Source organism: Cyprinus carpio, chromosome B8 (assembly GCF_018340385.1).
Source record: "Cyprinus carpio isolate SPL01 chromosome B8, ASM1834038v1, whole genome shotgun sequence".
NCBI classification, from domain to species: Eukaryota; Metazoa; Chordata; class Actinopteri; order Cypriniformes; family Cyprinidae; genus Cyprinus; species Cyprinus carpio.
Genome location: NC_056604.1, coordinates 10,241,502 through 10,263,740, shown reverse-complemented (window position 1 = coordinate 10,263,740; position 22,239 = coordinate 10,241,502). Strand labels below are relative to the sequence as shown.

Genomic DNA, 22,239 nt, shown 5'->3' with positions numbered 1-22,239 from the left:
CAAAATAATGTTCTTTTTAGCAGCATCACCTTTAAAAGCCTTCCTAATTTGAATGTAAGTATAATGAAAATGTATTAAAAACAAAAAACAATTTAACTAGACATCGAGACATGTTAGCTTGACAAAAATACAACAAAAAAACCATAATATCAAGTCTTTTAAAAACTTGAAGGCTCCAAATGTCAGAACAACAGACAAAACATAAATAAAAATAGAAAAGCTCTGTTTGTGCCAACGACTCTCCAACCAGAATACTACAAAATAGTATTTTGTACTTAATTTTGCCAACACAAACGCGTCATAACTATTTTCTTCTTTGCACACTGTAACAGTATTACACGTTGCATCCGTAGGGAGGCGCAGCTGTGTCATTAATCCACGCACTATCAACAGTGGTCTGCTGGTAACTATAGCAACAAGGCAAAAAGCTAGACCGCTAGTTAGCAAGCCTCTGCAACTATCCTTACCTCATTTATCCCACAGTCAGTTCATAAAACATTAAAATACCATGCTGAAAATGCAGTAACGGCGTGAAGATGAAAATATGACTTGTGTCGACCAACAGTATTCGATGTGTGTGTGAAGTTTGGGGATTTTTACGTCGAACTAGCCAACTTGCTATCTTGTTCCCATAAATACCGCTGTGTTGTTGTGATCCATGATGGGCAAAGATGTTGAGGAAGTCTCCGCGTCTCTAGTACGGGAATATCTCAGTCGAAAGGTGGGTGACAGATCAGTTTCATTCAGTTTATTCTATTTGGAAGAATTGTAAACATGGTAAGTTACACATGCTAACGTTCCTGTAGCACTCAAAGCAGCATTGTAGGTGATCTTTAAACACATTTACTTAGTATGATATACATATTGTGTGTATTAAAGATAGATTGCTTCTGTAAATTAGTTTTTTCTCTGGTTGGATGATGAAATGTACTTGCAGGGCCTGAAGAAAACCATAGCTTGTATGGATGAAGAGCTTCCACGAACTAATTCAAGCATTAATAACAGATCAGATCTGCGCAGAATACTTCACCTTGAGGGCCTTTACAAAAAGAATAAGGTATCAAAGTGGTCAAGATTTGTACTTAAGATATCAATAATGTTGAAAAAGCAGAGAGGTCATAAAATGCATTTGTGTTTAGACTGAAGAACATCCCTTGAAGTCAATGTTGGAGATGATTGTGAAGGACAGAATGAATGAAGGTGGCAAAACCAAAGCACGCCGACATGGTGACAATCAGACCACGTCCAGTTCCTCCATAGACACGGCTGGGAATGTTAAGAGAGAGGAGGATTGTATGGAAAATCTGTTGTGTGACAGTCCAAGGTATTTATTTATTTTACAAAAATCCAGTGTGTTCATTTGTTTGAGACTTTCAAGATCTGTTGACAGCAATAAACAGTCACCTTTTACACAGGTTATCTGAAAGCAGTGTGTCACAAGTTATTGTGCCTTCCCAAACGCCTTCTGAAAAGCTGCACAAGAGCTTTGCTGTTCACCCTGAAAGTGAGAGAAGTATGTACAGTTTATCGTCCAGCCAGGATAGTCTCTTAACAGTATCGAAAGAGGGATTTCCCTCTGAGAAAAAGGTCATAGACACTGAGAGCCAGAAGAACAGAAGTAGCAGGATAAGACGGGGCATTATGGCAGGTCCCATTGCCAGCTCCTCGCAGGTGATGAATGTTGATTAATAAAGTTAATATTCATTTGTTTAAAAAGCTATTTGTTTAATTTATTCACAAATATTTAATTCTACATTATTCTTCCTTGCATTGCTTAATTTTCTTCAGGAAAGTAACAGGAGGCGTCCAGTTCGAAAAGCAGTGTCATCTGTTATGGCAACACTGGAGGACTGTAAAGAAGCAGCAAACTGGACAAATGGTGTCAATACTACAAATACAAAGTCTATCCCATTCGCCCCTTGTGAGAGCAGCATGTTTTCTAATTTACATACAGGAATCATAGACCGTAGTGGACATGAGAGGACGTCAGATGTCAAACGTCGCTTGTAAGTTTGTTTGAATATGCCCAGTACTTAACCTGTGTCTGAGAAACCTACTCTACATATTTTACGCAAACCTTCATTTGAAAATTTGATTTGAAAAATGTTTATTTTTGAGGCATTAAAGCATATAAATCAAAACAAAATATATAAAAGAAAGGAATGAATCTATCTACCCACACATACATCCAGACACACAAAAAACACTTAACTGAATATTATAAAAAAAAAAATAAACAAAAAAAATTTAAATTTACAATTACGTGGCCCAGAATTCCTATCCACAACATTGAATGTAGGCATGAATTAAATCCCTTATACGTAAAACAGTATAGCTCAAAGACTATGAAATTTGGGATGGTAAAAGAGGCTGTTGGTATTTATTCTCAGCTGCAATATGTCAACTGTGTGATTATTAACTTTTATTGTTTCCTCTCCAGAAAGAATTCGGCACCCAGCCCAAAACTGGATGGACTCCATGTGTTGGAAATGGTTTTGGGTAGTGCACCTAAAATCTTCAACAGATTACATTTTGTATCATAGCCAATACACTAGCAGCTGTTGTATTGCTTTAAAATAAATGAAGTGCTGTTTTTGTCCACATTAAATACTTATGCAGTTTTCCACTTTTAATATTTATTTTCCTAATCCTATCATTTTGAAATCAGTGCAACTAAAATGTGCTTTAAAACAATCCATTATTCAAAATTGTGTAGCTTTGAGATGCCTCTGATTCTTTTTTTTTATTATTAATATTTTACAGATGACATAGAGAATGAGGAGAGCCTGTGTGATGTTTCTAGAACATCCATGCCAGAACTTAGTTTGGACAAGACTCCCATGGACCAGATGACAGCCACTGTAAGTGCATTATCATTTTAACTTCCTCAAACCATTATTTCTGATATCAGACCAGTCTGATATGACATCTGTGCTCTCGTGTCTGACTCAGGCTCTGAAGGAGATCATCTTTGGTTCTTCTATGGCTTGTTTCACTGAGGAGTGGAAACAACAGAATTTGACCTTTTCAGATTCTCCTGGTTTGAAGTATGGGATTGTACAAAAGAAGGTACAGTATTCCAGACAACCTCAAGATTTACGGTAGTTTTGGTGTGTAAACCTTTGCCTCTTGAGATCTTCTGGGGTTGTTTTTTATCAGGGAGGACCATGTGGAGTCCTTGCAGCAGTTCAAGCTTGTGTTCTGCAGAAGCTTCTGTTTGAAGAATCGAGCGATGACTCATTGGAAGAGTGCGTATGAACATCAGTCATATTTTTGCTAATTTTTTTGCTGAAAGATTAGATATTATGTTTTATTATCACGGTAATATAGTTTTCATAGCTCTTATTGATCTCAGATATATTTGCATTTTTATACAAAATTTAATTGACGTCTCTTTTTTTTTTTAAATGTCTCCAGGAGACTAGAGGTATCGAATGTTTTAAGGACAAAATGTCTGTCTCTGGCTTTGGCTGACATACTATGGAGAGCGGGGAATATGAAGAGAGCCACAGTCGCAATGTAAGTGTCACACATTTAGAATTGTCACTTCTATTTACAAACCCATTGTTAATTTCTCAACCGACCTGCGCCCGCAGAAACACAGGAAGAAGTCTGTTCCCCCCGATTGGACGCTACAAATCAGATGGTATTCTAGAAATGGTACGGTCATTTTTTGACCCTTAAATTGCCTTCTAATTGCTTCTTAATCTTTTGATGACTACATAGTTCTCTTTTGTTAATAGATTTTTTTCATATTCCACGTAGATAATGTACGTCACTGTGGAGACCTTAGATGATCTCACTTCAGTTCTTGAGCAGCATGTTAGACAGGTAAGTCTGCACTTAAATGCCTCATGAGGACACATCCCGTATGCTTGATTTCTGATATTTGTAGAATCTATATTTTCAAAAAGGTATGAAAACATATATTGTAAGATTCATTATGTACGATATTGTTAAATATTTGTTTTATATATATGTAGTGTTACTATTATTGTTTATAACATTGTTATTTATATTTATAATGTTTGCATGTGTAAACAAGATTTGTATTTGAGCACATACAGTGATATTCTGGAAGCATTTTAAGCCATATATCACCTGTTTAATAGCTCTTAATGTGATTGATGATGGCAATTAGTAGCACTTTTCTTTCTTCCTGTTAGTTTGAGTCTGGTCCCTTTGGCTGTGTTTTGCTTACCGTCTCTGCCATTCTTTCCAGGACTATTGCAATGTGAGTTTCCACTTGTTCAAATCAGTGCAGACTGTTTACTTTCATATATTCACAGAGCTAATCGATTTAGTTTTTTGTGATTTAGTATACAAAGTGATATGGATGTGCCAACTTCCACCCTCATTGGAGCTCACGGCTACTGCACACAGGTTTGCCATTTTAACACTTGACAGTCCTTATCCTGATACACATATGCAAGCATTTGATTTTTCTCTTAATGGACACAGTGATGTTTGATTTTTGTACAGCTCCATTGTGTATAGTGTTCTGATATGATAGAGTCATTAAGTCTTATATTTTCCCTTTCATTTTTTTCTTAAGAATTGGTAAATCTTTTGCTTTGTGGACGGGCAGTTTCAAACGTCTTTGATGATGAAATGAAGCTTGATTCCGGAAATGGAAATTTTACACTTCTAAAGGGAATTAAAGCACGTTGTAATATTGGGCTGTTGTCTTTATTTGAGCACTATAATATATGTAAGGTAATAAGGCTTCAAAAACTCTAACATATACTTGGATATTATATCCAAATGTCTTATATCTATATTCCTCTCTTTTTAAAGGTTGGATCTCACCTGAAAGCTCCCAAGTTTCCAATATGGGTAGTGTGCAGTGAGAGTCATTTCAGTGTGCTTTTTTGCCCCTCTGAAGACCTGGCAACCGATCACTGCAAAGAGGAAGAGTTTGACTTGTACTATTATGATGGGCTGGCCAACCAGCAGGAACCGATTAGATTAACAGTCTGTGAGTCTCACACACACAAAACAAGCACTGGTTGTATTATCCGTAGGATTTGAGAAAAACAAAATAAACGCAACCTTTGCACGCTTGCTTTGTAATTAGGCTTTATTATAAATCAGTATTAAAAGGTCTTGTGTGTTTTGTGTCTCTGAACAGATCCACATTCTGCTGCTGGTGCTGCTCAGAATGGCAACACAGACAGTGATCTTATTCCTCCACTGGAACTTTGCATCAGGACGAAGTAAGCCTTTTATTTCATCAGTGCTTAGAAGTCTATCTCTCTTGCTTATCAGAATGTTTTCTATAACATGTAATTTTGATATTGTGAAATACAAACATGTGGTGATATTAATGCTTCAAATATGTCTTACAGATGGAGAAATGCAGTGGTCAGCTGGAATAATACAGATCCCATTCTTTGATAATGCACTTTGAGATTTATTTGACCCCGTATGATTTTATCTGGTCTTAAACAAATTTCAATTAGGTTTTATATTTAAAACTGCATGTATTTAGTATTTATTTTGCCTTTTATGATTGCTGCCTTTCTCAATATTTATAGTATTTTCATCAGTCTGCTGCCCCTCTTGCTTGTTTTATACTTTATATTTATGTCTCTCATAGTGTCAGATTGACAGTATGGCATTAGCAATTGTTATGCTTTGACAGACTTTTTTTACTTTGTTCAAATCATGATTAAATTATCAGAGTGATGTGTAAATAAATTAGCATTGTTCACTCTCTAGTTATTAAAGGGATAGTTCACTCGAAAATTCCAATTCTGTCATTGTTTACTCACCCTCATACCGTTCCAAACCTATCCATATGACTTTTTCTTCTGAGGAACACAAAAGAAGATATTTTGAAGAATGTTGGTAACCAGTATGCATGACCATTAAACTGTGGGCAAAAATCAGACATTTCTAAAAATGTCTTCTTGAATGTTCCACTGAAGAAATTCATATGGTTTTTGGAATGGCATTAGAGTGAGTGAATTTTCAATTTTTGGTTAACTATCCCTTTACTGTATGCAAGAAAAAGATTTCTAATGAGGATATACAGTTTCATTTTGTGCAAAGAATGCTTTTGTTGCAGTCTGTCCCAAAAGGAGGGACCCTTGCATGGTGAAGACACTTTGGCTTACTAAAATGTCACAAGAAATGCATTTCAAATATTAAATCTTCTTTGAACTGGATCAATGAGTTATGCCAATGTCTCTTTAGAGCTCTCTTCATTCTGCTTATGGCATTAGAGGACAGTTTACTCTCTATGTTTGATCATTTATTATTTCTGGTGTAGTATTTCTGCCCTAGTAATGTTATCATCATATGACTATAATTAGTCATTGCAATTTAGAAGTGTCATTTTTAATTAGTAATGACATAGTATTGTAAACATGCTTTATATAGAAAAGCATCTGACTTCAAATGTTACCATTCTATGAAATAATTACAGCCCTATAGCAACAAACTGAACAAAGCAATACTCATTTGTGCACATGTAAAAGAACAAAGTGTAGAACATTAATAGCATTAGTTGATTAACACTATGACCCCATTACAAGATGTTTGCTTGATCATTAATCAAATTTTGTCAATACAAAAACAGTCTTCGTGATACAACACAGAAGGTTTAACTGCAAACCTGCAAAAACAGATTCAAGCAGTTGATGACTCACAAAATGTGTTCATATGGCACACATAACTGAGCACATAATGTCCACCACTGCCACTAAAATAAGGCTGAATAGCTATGCATTACTGGTAGTAGTTCTGGATGAACCTTACACACCAGTGGTCACTCAGGGTCTCATAGTTGGCTAATAGTCAACAACTGCAGCTGAGGTCAGAGCTTGAACTAAGAGTTGATTATGTGAGTTTTGATGCTGTATTGCACGTATGCTTGGAATTTGAGATACGCTTACAGCATAGTGGAATTCTTGAACTTATAACACCAATGTAAGCACAAATATTGTGTTGTTTTTCCACCAATCAAGTGTTTATTACAACACAAATATCCCAGATCTTATAAACAGACATGCATTTGAAAGGAAGTATTTCCTGGCAAAAGTATATCATACTTTTACAACATCTGACTCTGATCACACTAACTCATTCACTTAGATCTGTCTTTTCCCTTCCACACAGCTAAATTGCATCACTCCACGCAAACATATCTCTGTGCTGTGGAACTAGATTCCATCCCGCAGCTGAAAGTGCAAATATATTTTATCTTACAAATAAAACTCATAAACGGCCATGTCTGAAGGTCCGATTTAGTGTCCTTACTAACTGACAGCTAAATGTAAATCAGTGACACTGAATTTTGTGTGTGTGTGTGTGTGTGTGTGTGTGTGAGCGTGTTTGTCACAGTACTCAAACTGACCTCAAGGTGCCTCTGTTGTGTCATGAATCCAATTTCAATCACAAATGTTTGTATGTAAAGTGAAAGCACTTTGTCTGAAAATAATTAGAATCAGAAGTGATTGGTTTGACAATGACATTTTCTGTTCACTTTCTTTTCTCTACACTTTTTATTTTTGTGCTCGACTGCAACATAGCAGCGTTCATAATCCATACAGAATGACATCTCAGACAATGGTCCTGATGTTATCATATGTGAGTCTCCTGTCCAAGGCTCCCAATCATTTTATAAGGGCCATCTGGTGTTTTATTTTTAGGGCCCTGATAATGGAACAATTTCCACCCACACATGGTGATGTCATAAATACAGAAAGTATCGGTCGTTAACCCACCATGGGGATATATTACTCAATTGACATCATTTAGAAGCGGTAAGGAATCTAGTTAGCTGTTCTGACGTTGCTTCCTGTCAGTGGTAGACTCAATATTATGTGTTCTGATTTTATCAGTTGTTTTTAATATTTAAGAGCATTTTCTAGCTCTATGTACATTTTATTATTTGAATTTCCTTTATGAGAGGGCATATTATTTTTAATGCAAAAGCGAAGTGTGTGCATTTGTAAGTTGAATGTGCACGAGACGTCCGGTGTCATCAGTTTCCAGTTATTTTAGCTGAACAAATACAGTCTGTTATGCTGCTTGTTTTTGATATTGATGTGCAAAGTAATTTTTTTATTATTATATAATTTATCATTTACCATAGGAATCAGTCGAGCACATTCATAGAAAATGGGCCATTCCACCAAATGGGTGCCGTAACTATAAAATGCATTTTATTATTAAGCAAAGTGTCCTGCACATTAATCTAACTGCAAATTTAAAAAAATATCATCAAGAAAAGTATTAAAAACTACCTAAAAACTGAAAATATAGCATTTGTTAATGTTCCCAGTGTCTAACACTACATTTTAACATGAAATATAATGTTTAAAGAAATTGTCCTTCAGAAATAATTTTTTATTTTGCATTTTTGTGTACCTCCATATCCAAACTTTGCTTTCATTACATTTATTTCAAAATAATTTGATAATATTTTGGATAAAATACACATTTTAGTTATGTCCCCAAGTTTTCACTCAGTCCCGTTACCCTAACACATTCCCCCCTCTGAAAAACTGGGAAAAAACCACAAGACATATTTTCAACATGATATTGCAACATCTGGATCTTCTGAAGGCAATGAAAAGACATGAATCATGTGGTCTTATTTTCTTTTCTGTATATTAACTGATATTGTAACGGTGGCTGGGAGCGTCATTATAAATATACTCTCCTGTTACCTAAATTATTTCTTAGATGTTACTTGTTTATTTTAAAAATACAAATCTTTGGTGAATTACTATAATTTGCTGAGTATATTCTCATAATTATTCTCATAATGTATTCCATGTGGCTAGATTATATATATTTGCTAATTTTATCCTAAAATCTCAATCCTGTTACTTTCAGTCCTGTTACTCATATACTCATCCTATACTTATATATAGTAACTGAGTAAAAGTAACAGGAGTGTCATCAGGTTTATTCATGTAAATATTAGGCTACATCCATATTAATCTAGAAAATTTTGAAAATGCATCTTTTTCAACGTTTTGGCTTTCTATCCACAGACAATGCTTTTGCCCAGAGAAAACCTGTGGTTGTTACTGCATTGTTGTTTCATATTACATTCCTGCAAGTATATTTTTTGACCATGAAACCAACAATTTCTTTGAAATAAACACCTGCATGAGAGGGAAATCAGTCTTTAAAAAAGATAGAAAATGAATTTTGGAAGCAAATGGCACCCATTCGGTGGAATGGCCCAGCTTACTTCCGCAATGCAAAATAAGATGGATATATTTAGTGTTAAGAGTTTGCTTCCAAACTTGCCTTGTTGCCATTATGTCTTCATGGATGAAGAATACTGACATCACCTGTCTCTTTTCATTCATGCCTGAGTATCATAAGCCAACAGGCGCAAAATGAGTGGAGGTGGTGAAAGATTCCCGTGTGACATGTCAGGAAGGAGGAAAAGAAGATTTAGAAACCTGACAAATAACACATGTCCTGAGGAGAAAATCTTTTCTGTAGTTTTTTTATTTTTGGGACCAATAAAGCCTGAGGCCCCTATTGAACATCAAGAAGAGTTTAAATGCAAATGCCACTTAATGGCAACCAAAGTTAAGTGCTGAATTAATTAAAAGACAGCCTGTCTGTAAGCTCTTTCACTTCACATGTCAAAGTATTTGTCTGGGTGGTATTGATTTGAGTGTCAGCTAATTCATATTCATGTTTTGTATTTCTCCTAAATTGGTGTTAGTCATAAACTGGCAAACACAAAGCTTGGCCCTGCCCCCTCTCACTGATGTATGAACCATAAATCGTTAGACTACACAAAATAGATCAAGGGTCTTTCAGAAGGAGATGTGTGGGTTTAAAAGAATATGGAATCAGCTATAAATAACAGGACAGGGCCCCTCAGGATCTTCTAATGGGATTAAAATGTTTACTTTGCAAAGTGTTGCCTCAGAGGCAAAATTATGGAGTATGTCATGTTTCATTTCAGTACAAGCATCCTTTCCTTTCCTCATCCTTTTCCTGAAGAATCATTTTTATGTCAGATTGGTTTCTATTATCATTATTTTGAGTGCAGTAGTTTTTAGGCAACAATAGTTCAGTTCAGTTTTTTTTTTTCTTTTTGTATGTATATATGTATGAGATATCTTTATGTCACTTCTGAATAAAAAAATCCTTATGATTGCATTCACTAAGATCAACCATTATTAATACTTTTTTATTTATTTATTGGAAATATATCAACTACAAATCAACATTTGATGTCAAACTAGCTAGCCCCAGCTAACTTTGTATAATTTTTTGATATATTCTGTCTGGTATATTCATGTGGAATTTGAAACCCCAAAGTATTAGTAGAAAATAAACACTCACATATTTAGTCTGACCTCCTGAACTAGACAGTCAACATTTTCTAAAGGTTAAGCATCATTTGTCACTGATTTACAGGAAAAGATAAAAGTAGGCTACTTCATTTTTAAAAAGTCCTATTTTAGGCCATTCGTGGAAAGTGCCTCATAAACTTAGGCTACTGAACACGTTTGCATGTAAATGCAGAATGTTCAGCCCCTAACTTTAAATCAGGCACAATTTAAATACATCATTATTATTTTAGTGTGTGCATATGAATCACACATGAAGTAGGCCTATATATTTACACACAAACAAATATGTGAAGTCAATAGATTTGGATCTTGCTGATAATAGACACGTCCTCCTCACTCTCTGGTGAGTCACTGAAGATGCGGTCAAGAATCATGACCAACCAGGGAAACTATTGGACAAAAAGTCTCTCTAATTCATCACTTCATGAATGGAGCCAGGGCTCTTCGGTTCAATGATGAAGAACTCTGAATGCCTTTGTTAGACTTATCCCCGGACAGCTTGCCGGTAACTGGAGGATTGTGTGTTTGGGTGTAATTGTGTTATAACCCTCCCACATATCCTCCCTTGTGCGTCTTCTGTCTCGTTCTTTAATCTCCGCTGTTTGTCTTTGTGATAAGTGATATCCCGTTTCGATCACGATAGACTGTTTATGCCCACCTGATGAGAAGAAGGCTCTGTAACAGCCCTGGTGGATACACATTATTTATAGCTTCGGAATCAAATTAGACTGTTTGTGAAATCCCAAGATACCTGCCATTTTGACTCTGCAATAATCTCAGTCTGAAGTGAGATGCTTTCAGACAGAGTCTACGACGCAAACTGTCATTTAGCGAGGGATGCATTTGAAGATTTAAAAAAAAAAATAGGCCTAGTGGCTGAATCATTTGTTGCCAGACATTTAAAGTCACTATGTCTGAGGATTTATATTCCCTCTAGAGCAGTAAAGCCAACTGCTATTTCATAGAAGTCTCTAAAAACCACTCAAACCATGTCACACGAGAGAACAATGATGAATGGTGAAGGAAAATTATTCCCCTATTACTTTCCCAGATTTTCACTGAGGAGCGCTGGAGCGAGAATCCCATTTTTTGACAGAAAGCTGGTGGCGTCAGCGACGTAAAATGTTCACGAGTTCACATTCATCAAAATCTGTGGAGAGGGTTTTGGTTTATTAAGAACACTTAAAAGGGGTCATATCATGAAGAATCAAGCTAATCTTTTGATTGCTATATTTAGAAGCTTCCTTCCAAAATGAAAAAGTACGATTTATTGATAGGCCTACAAATCTGTAAAAAAAATAAATAAAAAAAAATAAAAGAAACTTTCTGACGTCATATAGGCTAGATGAATACATTTGAAAATTCACATTACACGTCAATGACGTCTGCTTTTACTCATTGCACATGCATAGTGTTTACATAGGAGTCTTAAAGGCACAGCAGCCAGAAAAGTAAAAATGTATCAGTTTACATAATTCAGAGAAAGAGTGGAAAATGTTAATTAAAAACTCGAAAAATGAAAGAAAGAAAAAACAGCGTTATAAATTACCCTGAGGGAACAATAGTAAAAGTCTGAATAAATTTTGTTTCAACAGGAAATAAACACACTGGAGCTTAGGTGTCCCAGATTACCCAAATTCACCCAGAATGAAAAAAATTCAGACAGAATGAAAGACAAATATGTCTGATAAGCAAGATCCTGTCATGAATTTGCCATACTAATTATTCTGATAAGTTTTCAGAGACATTCTGGCGTGAGAACTTGTAGCACTGTAAGTTCTGGAGCAGCATTCAAGTGGTCGCTTTAATATGTTTATGTCACACTCTAAATAACAATTAAAATACAGCTCAAGGCCACATCTCATGTTTGTGTTAATAACCATCCAGATCAGATCAAGGAAATATTTGATTATGATGGAGATATAGATAAAGCCACAGTTTTAGTGGATCTCAAAAGTATCTAATTTACATCGTTTTAGTAAAACCAACAGAAGGGGAAGACAAAATGTTTGTCATTTCTAATATGAGAACAGGATCTCCAAGAGTGAATATTCTGTTTATTTGCTTTTTTATAAGGGTCCACTCTTGTTTGTGTGCTTTACTTTTAAGACGTTCTCATATGGAGTCTTACTCCAGTGCTAAAAAGACACAACATAGCAATGTTGTATCTGCAAAGCTGTTGAAAACAAACAGATCATTTATTTTAATCCAAGACAAAGTCAAGATAAGCAACTTTCGAAATCCTGATAAACAATTACAGATCTATGACTCTGAACTGAACTCGGCTCTAAAAATAAATACATATATAAAGTAAAAATAAAGGTGCAAATCAAATTGCATGACAGCACATATAAAAAAGTATTATAGAAGCATGTAAGCAGTTAAGTCAAACAATACATTGAAGAGTGACAGAGACTTGGTGCCCACCGTTGGGATATATGAATGTGATATAGTGAGAGATTTATGATCTTATGTTCCCCCTGATACAGAAGAAATGGGTTGTCAACTGTTATGAAATTTGCTCAATTACTGGAATGGAGCAGATTTCATAATAGCTGACAACCCATATTCTAATCAATCATCCAACAAAATAATCTAAAAGAAACCCAAAATATGATTTTTTTTTCATGCTCAAGTCATTTATTATCAGCCACAGGAATGCTTTAGAGAAATATATCATCAGATCAAACAGTTTTAGAATTAATATTTTAAGAAAAAGGAGAGAGAAAAAAAAACAGGAAATCAAATATTGTGCTTGAATGTTTTTATTCTTTCAAAGCATCAGTGCAATATTACCATTGTTATCAAACAATGTGTTTTTATAATTTGAAATAATTCATCGTTTGAATTTCAATAAGTGCCAAGATATCATGGGAATGACAGCATGGTAAGAAACTTTCACAATGCTTTTTTTTTAAAGTGTAAGGAATTAAATAAAATATTTAGATTTGAAATAATATATTTGGAACAGAAATATATTTGAGTAATGGTGCTTTAATGAGATACATATTCAAATGCAATCAGGACAGAATATTTACATATCATTTAAATAAATAATTGGCTGCAAAGATAAATAATACTTTCTTTAAAACTCATAATATAAAAAGCAAAGCTATTAAACAAAACTATATTTTAAGAGCATTTTAAAACGAACATAAATTATGATAAAAAGCAAAAGAAATATTGTATTATTATACTTTGGAAATGGAAATGACATGAAAACAATGACAGATAATTGCAGTGATTTGAAGGCACTTCCTTGGAAAAAATCATTTACTCCAACATCTCTGGAGTTTCTTCTTTTATATCCTCAGGACCTGTGACACATATAGAACTGAACAGAATTATTATGTTAATATTTAATCATATTCAAATTTCCTTTGTATTTTAAATCAATACTTTTAGGATTCGGTTACAGTTAGAAAAAAGTATGAGGAAGACAGTGTACAAAATGAAGTTCCTCAACTAGCTCAACCTGTCATACACAGAAACAATGAACTTCAGACTTGAATGAATTTCTCTCCACTTCAATGGAAATCACTTATTCACATCATAAAAGGCAATTTAACCATTTCTAATTGATTCAGAGGAAAACCAGTCTGAGCAAGAGAAATCATAAGCTAATAAAACCACCATAATTCACCAGCCCCATCATTTGACATTCAGATTGGTAATGGATTCTTTCACCTTTCACTAACAGGCTCTTTGAATGTCTCATTCCAGCTGATGATGTCACAGCTCAGACTGATTCCAGCATCACAGTTTGGTGGTGAACTATTTTGAATATGTTTCTAGGAATTAAATGAATAATGTTTGATTCTTTGACACATGAGCTCTGACTGACTTGCCAAGATTCTTATTTAATCACTTTATTACACAATCTAATATACAGTTATTTGATCTATCAGAAAAAAATGCATTGCAACTGCAACTTCGCAAAAAGAAAAAATATCACAGGACAGGAAAAGTCTGCTAGATCCAAGCTTGTGCATTGCTTTTCTTATCAATTATACAGACATAAAGACATAAATCTGAAGTCAAAATGAGTTTCTTTAAGACTTTATACATTTAAATTTCAATTGCCAGAACATGGACTCTTGAGATACTTCGTTACATCACTTTGTATATAATTACGTCAAAGGGATTAGTTCCTAGTTACAATGCAAATTTACAAGTGGAATTTAAATGTGACTCTCTGGAAGTTTTATTCTGCCTGTGTGAACCGAGCATTAACTGCATGCCTCAGAATGTACCAGATGGCCATGATTAAACTGACATTATATCTTACTCAATATTTCTTCTAAGGTTTCAGTTAAAGAAACATGCAAAACTTTCCCAACAGTAACCGGGAGCAGGCTTTGCTATCATGTTACAAATCTTGCAGTTTTCTTGTTTTTAAGACAATAATCAATACACACATATGCAAAATAAATAGTTTATACTCATATTTACATGTGTTAAAACAGCTTTATACTTACATGCGGTTTCTATGATTGTGTGCAAAGGGGACTCATAGCTAGCCTTGTTAGCAATCGTGCACATCTTTTATAATCTGTTGGGGACAAGACAAAAGAAATGAAAACAAGGAAATTTCGCTTTCATAATGTTAAACAGACATTGACTCTCTGGCTTGTGCTGTGTGACATGAAGCACACGTCACCACTTCAAACGCACTGATGAAATTCAGTTTTAAGTGGAGCTCTCATGCCATCACAGGGTGACGTATAGAGTATGAACATGGCTAAGGGTTAGATGGATCCCTGTAAATAGCTTCATCTCTGCCCCAGTAATGTACTTGATGGCCTAAAATGACTGTGTGGGTTCAAGCACCACATGCTTCCACCCTTAATGGTGTTTGTGAAGTCTGAACATCCCATTGCTGTCCTGTTCCAAGCACCATTGCCGTCATTTTCTCTCAAGGTACTGGCACGTTTCCCTCCATCCTGTTTAAAAGTGACACTGTCAAAGCAGAACTCAAATACTACAAAGTATCTTGAAAGTATACGGCGTGGAATGGCTTTGGATTCACCGTTGCCATACATGAAAACGTATCTTGTGTTAAGTTTACTGCAGTTTAGGGAGCATTAATGTCATAAAAATGCTCTGGAAGACAGAAACTCTGATTTACGTATGAATTATTATGCATTTGCCATTCCCAGCGTTCCTTGTGGCTGCCAAATACTCACATACAGCTGTTCGGATTTGCATGTTTACAAAGCCCATTGTATGAAAGAATATCTCTTCATCATACGCATACTGCACTTTCTTTACTACTACTTGCAACAATTCATAGATCCTAATTTAGAAGAGACATATCCACAGTTTCTCAAGTTGAATTTCACAATTCTTCCTTCTCTACTGAGAACCACAGAGGAGGGTCGTGAGGCAAGTTCATAAAACATTGCTGGCCACTAACACACAATTGTTTTTACTCAAGAAAAATAAAACAAAACACTTGAACGGCCAATGTCTAGAGGAAACAGGCATCTGTTGTGACCCAAAATATAAATCTGATCATCACTATGGGAAGCTGGTTTGTCTTTTATTTTATAAAATATAAAATGTAGTACAAGTGAAGAAAAAGAGACTTGATTCGTTTTGACATTTATGCTTTCTATACAGAGTAAAACTTTAGCTGTGCCTTTAGATAAGCGTTATTTAATAGAAAACTCTAAACCTCTCCTGAACACTATGAAGTCCACGAGGACTAAGGGTGGAGGAGCATTTTCATTGTGGTGTAACGCCCTATCAAAACTTTTTTTTTACTTCAGAAAAATAGAAACATAGGCAGCATTTCTAAAGTCTCGACAAAATAAACAAGCACAAACATATAAGCAGCATAAAACAAAAATCAACTAAGATCATAACATAATTTGCATTTGAAACTACAGGGAAACATTTCAAGTCTTTAAAGTGATAGTTCACCCCAAAATGAAGATATATAAAAACAACATTTTAATTTTTGGGTGAATTATTTCTTAGTTAAAGATATACGTACATGACGGTCTGGAACATTCCTTTGTATTGTGATAAATTCTATGGAAATGTGTCCTGCATTCAGATGGAAACTTGACTGGTCCTGCTGAAACAAAAAAGGTTTCAACCATGATATTAGCATTTTATAGATTAATTACTTTGGTGAATGAAATAATTTAGCTTTTAATTTTAAAATGTCTGCTTAAGCATTATGTCTAATCTTAAAAACTTGAACAAAGAAAATGGTAAAGTTGCTATAACTCTTTCACTTGTGCAGAAACCCAGAAGTAGAATTAGCACATGCTAACACAAGGGCAGAGACTTAGTGATTCTTATTCTGGCAAAGCTCTTACAAAGTTTTATTGTGTGAGCTTCCGGATAACAAATTTTCACGCTAATTATCGTAGGTGAAGAAAGATTCTGCAATGAATAATCATCTTAAAAGCACTTTTCCAAACAACACTTGGCTGGAGTACAAAGTGTATTTCACAACCCAGATGCTGTAAAAACTATTTAACTACAGTAAATTAATCTACTCCAGGCTTAACTTATTTGACTGGCCTTAATATGTTTTATAGGATGAAAACTGCTCATTACTAATGAGACAGATTTCCAATTATGCCTATAATGAGAATAAAAACAGAGGATGTATTCATAATGGCTACTGAATACTGCACAGTATATATTGCATTCTGCTTTTTAAAAATAGCAAGTGGGACAGTTGGTGTTTTTCCACAATCATCATTTTAAACAGAATGCTACATTTTTGTCACATGACCTCAAGTTACATGCAGATCACTGATTGGTGTCTGGTTATTATCTTTTTCATAACCCAGTTTTGTATAAAAATGGCTTTCATTTTTGGCAGTTAAATTAAATGAGTCATTATATAGATATTACTTCTGTTTCATTCCTCACACTAGAAATGGAAGGTCAGGTTGAATGCACTACATTGTACAATACAATATTCGACAAAGTAAACATGTGGCAAATGTAGCAGGTCATAAGAAAAAGAAATTCCACACACTGTGCAAGCACTGTATACTGTACATATTATATACCGCAGCAACAGTAAGAGTAGTATGTTAGTACGCTGTTCTGTACAGAATACATAGCCACACATCTAGACCTCATCTAGAGGGCTGCTTGAAATATTTATACTGCAAAAAAAAAAAAATGAAACATATTGAAATGGGTTTTGTTTTACCTGTAAAATGTTCTATAAATCTGTCTTTCACGCTTATGTCTCTTGGGACAACCTCTGAAACAAAAAGACAGAAAGACAGTGTTAATGTTTTTGCCACCACCGTACGCAGCCTAATCGATAAGACTCAAAGCTAGTAAATATACCCCTTCTTCAATACCAAACCAGAATTGTGTTCTTTTAACTCATATAATACTGGATATTAATTAGCAATTTGACCTAATTCTTAAATAAACTGAAATAAGCAATCGATACTGTGGGTGAACAAAACAGACTCACCAAGTAGCTGAAGCAGTTTGAGAAACATAGAAGCTGTTATTGCATTTAGCTTGACGTTGGTTGGATGGATGAAAATGGGAAAGAGTGTTGTATTTTTGTGGAGAAATCTGACTGTGTCTGGACATACTATCAGATATTCCACTATAATTTGTGTCTTCCAAATCAAAATGCACACATTATTTTTCTTTTCTTAAAAAATAATTAATTCTTTCATTAGTGTAATATTTTTTGATAGCCTATTGCAATTTGAAAGTCTGATTCATATGTATAACAAAACAAAACTGAAACTACTCAAGTATCCCTTTGGGTAAGTGTTTAATATGTTGATAAACACTACGCTATAAAATATGTTTTATAGAAATGTACTGCGGGTGTATAAAACACTGAGATTTCAGTTCTGAGTGACTAGTGAGTATTAAAAAAGAAACATTACAAAGAGACAACTTTGTACAGTATAACCATTTACTGTGTATTAATGAATGTGATTTAGCTGGGGAATGATTATGTCATCAGCTTGCGTCCAGCTTAGTCACTGAATACACTGTCTAGCACATGGCATGAAGTCATTTGTAAGTCTGCTTACTTTGCTATCTATATAGAGACATACCACTGACTTTTATTGTTATTTAATAAAGACATTCTTCATAAACCATTTATTTTGTTGACAACCTCCCCAAAGGTAACATGACTTCAGTTTGCATCTGCCCACAGTTAATGATGAATTTACAGACAGTTTGTAAATAGTCTTGTAAATACTGTTAGCAGTTTGTCAGATCTCAAACTCATAAATGCCTGCAGTGTACAAACATGCAACAACCTCTTGGAAAACTTCCCCTTGCAAGATGATGATATAACCGATTACATTCATATACGCCATGGGTTTTACTGTGGTGACTACATGCTTGACGTAAAAAAGATGGGCAGCCATTTCAAGCATAGATGTAAAATGCAATCCCAGATTGATAATCCAGTGCTCAGTAAATCTGCTAGAGGCTTGGGGTCCTTGCTAATTATGTACAATCTGTGGCCCGACCGACCCTGGGACACCGTCCCCACATGTAGACCATATCAGTTCCAGCCTATCGGAGTAAGGAGATTATTGCATGCAAAGTTGTAATGCCTATCAATGTCAGGTCCACAAATCCATGCAGCAGCTAATTTTAACCTGCCTCAAAATGTAGGATAACCAACACTGTGTTATGAATGAGTTCCTCTTTCATTCAAAATCCAGTGACTTTCTACCTTTTTGGTGTCTACACAGATTCTTCTACTGAGGGCCATTCTTTTCCATTTTAATACGAAAATCATAGAGATGATTCACTATTAAACACCCATCAAAATAATTCCAGGTCTTTACGCATGTTGTCGCACCTGAGTCTTACATAAGATGACTAAATGCCTATACTAATGGGCTGTTCTATTCAGAAGGGTATAGTACAGTGCAGTGTGTTGACTGTTTAGATTATATAAAGGTACATAATCAACTCAGTTTTCAAAACAAGCATGTTTTCTCTGGATTACAATCATTCTCACTGCAAAACTTTAAAGGCAATAAACACATTCAAAGGTCATCTAGATCAGCAATAGCAGATGTTTATGGGTGTAATTCTTTTTTTTGGCACACAAATTCTGTGTAACAACACATGTCAATCAGGTTGTTTTTATGATTTTTTTTTTTATGGGTAAGACAATTGAATAGAATCAGCCCAACCAGAAAACTGGCACTGTCAAAATTTCATGAAATTTGTTTTGAAGTTAAATTAAGTAATGGGGTATCACAGCAGTGAAGGAACCACGTCAATGGCACAAAAACAAGTCTTTGTCTGTTTTTAAGTATAATAAACTATTCCCAAGAGTAACAGAAATGCTAAAATGCCTCTGAACACATCAAAACACTGGGCAGCTTCTAGATGTGACATAGAACATTAAGTAGTTGCTGTTAAATGAAATATTTAGTTCAGCATAAATGGCAAGACTCTTTGGAAAATTACACCAATAAGCACATATTATTCTTCCAGCATGAACAATCTGAGGTTCATATGATTTAAAAGCACATGCAATGTTCAGTAATTTCAGTGGAAGATATCTCAATGGAATATGTATATATATATGTAACATAACATATAATGTAACAGCAATTATAAATAAGTAAAGAACACATAACATCAAAAAGTTCTAAAAAGCCATATTTCAAATGTTATATTTGTGAGACACATGGACATGTCTGTGCCTAAATGTGGGGAATCATTTCTTGCTGTTCAATCAATGCTGTTTTTTTTTAGTGAGGTCAGGTTGATTAATCATATGAAATATATATATATATTTTTTTACTTAATAAATGCATTAACCAAGTCGTTACTCACAAAGTGCAGTTCATCACCACACACCATTACATGACAACCAGCATCACGATTTCTCAAGCTTTTAAACTTGTCTCAGAGTAGTTCTTAGATCTACACTGATGATTTCAGCATTATGTGATCTGTCTAACATGAGCATTCATTTTACTACACTCTGGAGATCAAAAGAGTGTCCCTTACTTCAATTTCATGTCTTTTATTACTGAACTTTTCAAAATTACTCACAGAATACAGGTTATGGTATTGTCTTTGCAATTCAATCAAGATAAGTAAGGCAAAATATGAACAGCTGTCCATGCATTAAGTGATTAAAGCATTAAAAGTGCAGTTGATATGCACGAAAAAACTCCCACTAACAGGAAGGAGTTAATGCCCAGGATTACTTTTGTATCATCACCTGATCTCAAATCAGCTTACCTATTGGTCTGCTGTTGTCCGGCTTGGACAAATGTGCAGTCTTTTCACGAGAGGAAAACTTCATATCTTGAGATACAGAGTAGAGGCCACTGGTGACGCGTCTGGACGCGGGCTTGTCCTCGATCACTTGCAGGATTAGATTAAGCAGAGTTTTCCTTTCCGACTCCTTTACCTCCTTGCTGTCCATGCAGTGGCTTGAGGTGATGAGCAAAATAATAATACTCAACAATATGTGCCATCTCTTCTCAGCCCTCATGGCTTTCCAGCCTGATAAACGAAGAAAACAAGCAAACATAGTCATTACATCCTCGTACTAAACGGTCCTGACCGTGCGTAAAATACGCAGACGCAGAGCAGTGGCGCAGTGGTCCAGTGTTTATGCAGTAAATATTAAATCCAGATTCGAGTCCTACCTAAAACTCTCGACCTGTTTACACTCTGTACTTTATGCAAATAAAGGCAAAACTAACTAAATAAATAATACAACGGTACCTAAATGTACATGAAATGACCTAAATCCAACTATTCTTCATTGTCTAGGCTACATGTTAAAACTTTTTTAAATCTGAGAAATAATCAATTCACTATATACTCTAATCTTAAAGTATGTACTCACATAAGCAAACATAAATAGAAACTTACGCGAATATATATTGGTAGGTGGTTTCTACCTCTAAAGATGTGCACGCAAAGTTGTCAGAGAAAAATATATCTTCCAACAGTCCCTGTTGTCTCGTGTCTTTCTTGAGAACATGCGTCTTGTTTTTATACGTCAAGTGCGAAGCTTCTTGAATGTAATACAATCGATTTCGGGTGGGTGGCAAATGTAGACATCTTTCCCTTAGGTTTTTTTTTTCCTCAACTCGTGGTCAGTTCCTTTGACATTCGCCCCTCCTTTCGTTTCAAATTCACCACATAAGTTCAGATAACTAGAAAAAAAGTGTCTCAAAACTCCTCTCTGCGGTTTATTAAAAGATTCATAGCTGGCAGAGGGCTGGATGCGTAAATGTTCTTGGAGATATCCATCGCGCCATGTCCCCCCGAGGAAATGAATGGGGAACCTCAAGTATCCATATAGCCAAATATACTTGCTTAAACGTAGTCGAGCTGTGAAAATAACGCTTGGATGTTTTTGTTCATGGATGTTCGGGTCTTGTGACTGCACTAAGCGCGCTATCCTGGTAAGCCCCGCTTGTTTCCACCTCCCAACTGAAGTTTGCACATGGCTTTGTGCTGGTATTATACGCTGAACGCCTACATTCCAGGTTTTTTAACTTTTGTATGTCATAAGAAGCAAACACAGATCAATGGTCTGATTGGAATGATATTGAGCATTTAAATATTTTATAAATTATCACATTATTTCAACCTGTTCTCACGCCTTATGTAAAACACTCAAACCTTGATTATTTCTTTAAGCTTCTTAATAATTCTCTGTAGCCAGAGTTTCCCCCCGGGGGTCTGTGAAGGTCCTGCAGGGGTCATGTCCTGGAAATCTGGCCTTCCAAGTTTGATATCGAGTTTATATGTGCGTAATTATATGTGATGGTAATTACATTTTCCACTTTTGAGGGAAGATCTGAATGAAACTTGGCTTGTATTAATTGCAAAGTACAAAAAGAAATAAAAATGGTTAGGAATTTAAATTCTGAAATGCTCTAAG

The 22,239-nt window shown here is 35.1% G+C and overlaps 2 protein-coding genes across 4 annotated transcripts; one reads left to right on the top strand and one right to left on the bottom strand.

Annotated features, from left to right (window-relative positions):
• Window positions 1-311: 311 nt before the first annotated feature.
• On the top strand, window positions 312-6,170 carry mindy4 (MINDY lysine 48 deubiquitinase 4). Its single transcript, XM_042728913.1, has 18 exons — window positions 312-721; window positions 938-1,057; window positions 1,140-1,324; window positions 1,416-1,671; window positions 1,789-2,006; window positions 2,441-2,499; window positions 2,764-2,861; window positions 2,953-3,069; window positions 3,160-3,248; window positions 3,418-3,519; window positions 3,597-3,660; window positions 3,766-3,831; window positions 4,167-4,234; window positions 4,320-4,384; window positions 4,556-4,716; window positions 4,798-4,978; window positions 5,132-5,216; window positions 5,349-6,170. Exons 1-18 carry the CDS (start codon window positions 659-661, stop codon window positions 5,395-5,397), a joined length of 2,046 nt encoding a protein of 681 aa, XP_042584847.1. The 5' UTR covers window positions 312-658; the 3' UTR covers window positions 5,398-6,170.
• A 6,919-nt stretch (window positions 6,171-13,089) lies between these two features.
• alkal1 (ALK and LTK ligand 1) lies at window positions 13,090-21,772 on the bottom strand. Of its 3 annotated transcripts, none has more exons than XM_019094659.2 (6): window positions 21,248-21,772; window positions 20,577-20,843; window positions 17,524-17,577; window positions 16,339-16,422; window positions 14,819-14,892; window positions 13,090-13,657 (listed from the first exon to the last, which is right to left on the bottom strand). In XM_019094659.2, the coding sequence occupies exons 2-5, from the start codon at window positions 20,830-20,832 to the stop codon at window positions 14,828-14,830; spliced, it is 459 nt and encodes a 152-aa protein (XP_018950204.1). In that variant the 5' UTR covers window positions 20,833-20,843; window positions 21,248-21,772; the 3' UTR covers window positions 13,090-13,657; window positions 14,819-14,827. The 3 variants fall into 3 exon arrangements, with proteins under 3 accessions (XP_018950204.1, XP_042584889.1, XP_018950202.1); XM_042728955.1 differs by having other exon boundaries at window positions 13,090-13,674; window positions 21,219-21,771; XM_019094657.2 differs by having other exon boundaries at window positions 21,219-21,771.
• Window positions 21,773-22,239: the final 467 nt, after the last annotated feature.

What these genes read in the sequence shown, in the direction of transcription:
- mindy4 (XM_042728913.1), top strand. Translation starts at nt 659, where the DNA reads ATGATGGGCAAAGATGTTGAGGAAGTCTCCGCGTCTCTAGTACGGGAA. An exon ending in TCAGATGTCAAACGTCGCTT is followed by an intron (nt 2,007 to 2,440) that starts GTAAGTTTGTTT and finishes TTTCCTCTCCAG; the next exon opens with AAAGAATTCGGCACCCAGCC. An exon ending in TCACGGCTACTGCACACAGG is followed by an intron (nt 4,385 to 4,555) that starts TTTGCCATTTTA and finishes TTTTTTCTTAAG; the next exon opens with AATTGGTAAATCTTTTGCTT.
- alkal1 (XM_019094659.2), bottom strand. Translation starts at nt 20,832, where the DNA reads ATGAGGGCTGAGAAGAGATGGCACATATTGTTGAGTATTATTATTTTG. An exon ending in GGACAACAGCAGACCAATAG is followed by an intron (nt 17,578 to 20,576) that starts GTAAGCTGATTT and finishes TTTTTGTTTCAG; the next exon opens with AGGTTGTCCCAAGAGACATA. An exon ending in GGAATGTTCCAGACCGTCAT is followed by an intron (nt 14,893 to 16,338) that starts GTACGTATATCT and finishes TGTCCCCAACAG; the next exon opens with ATTATAAAAGATGTGCACGA.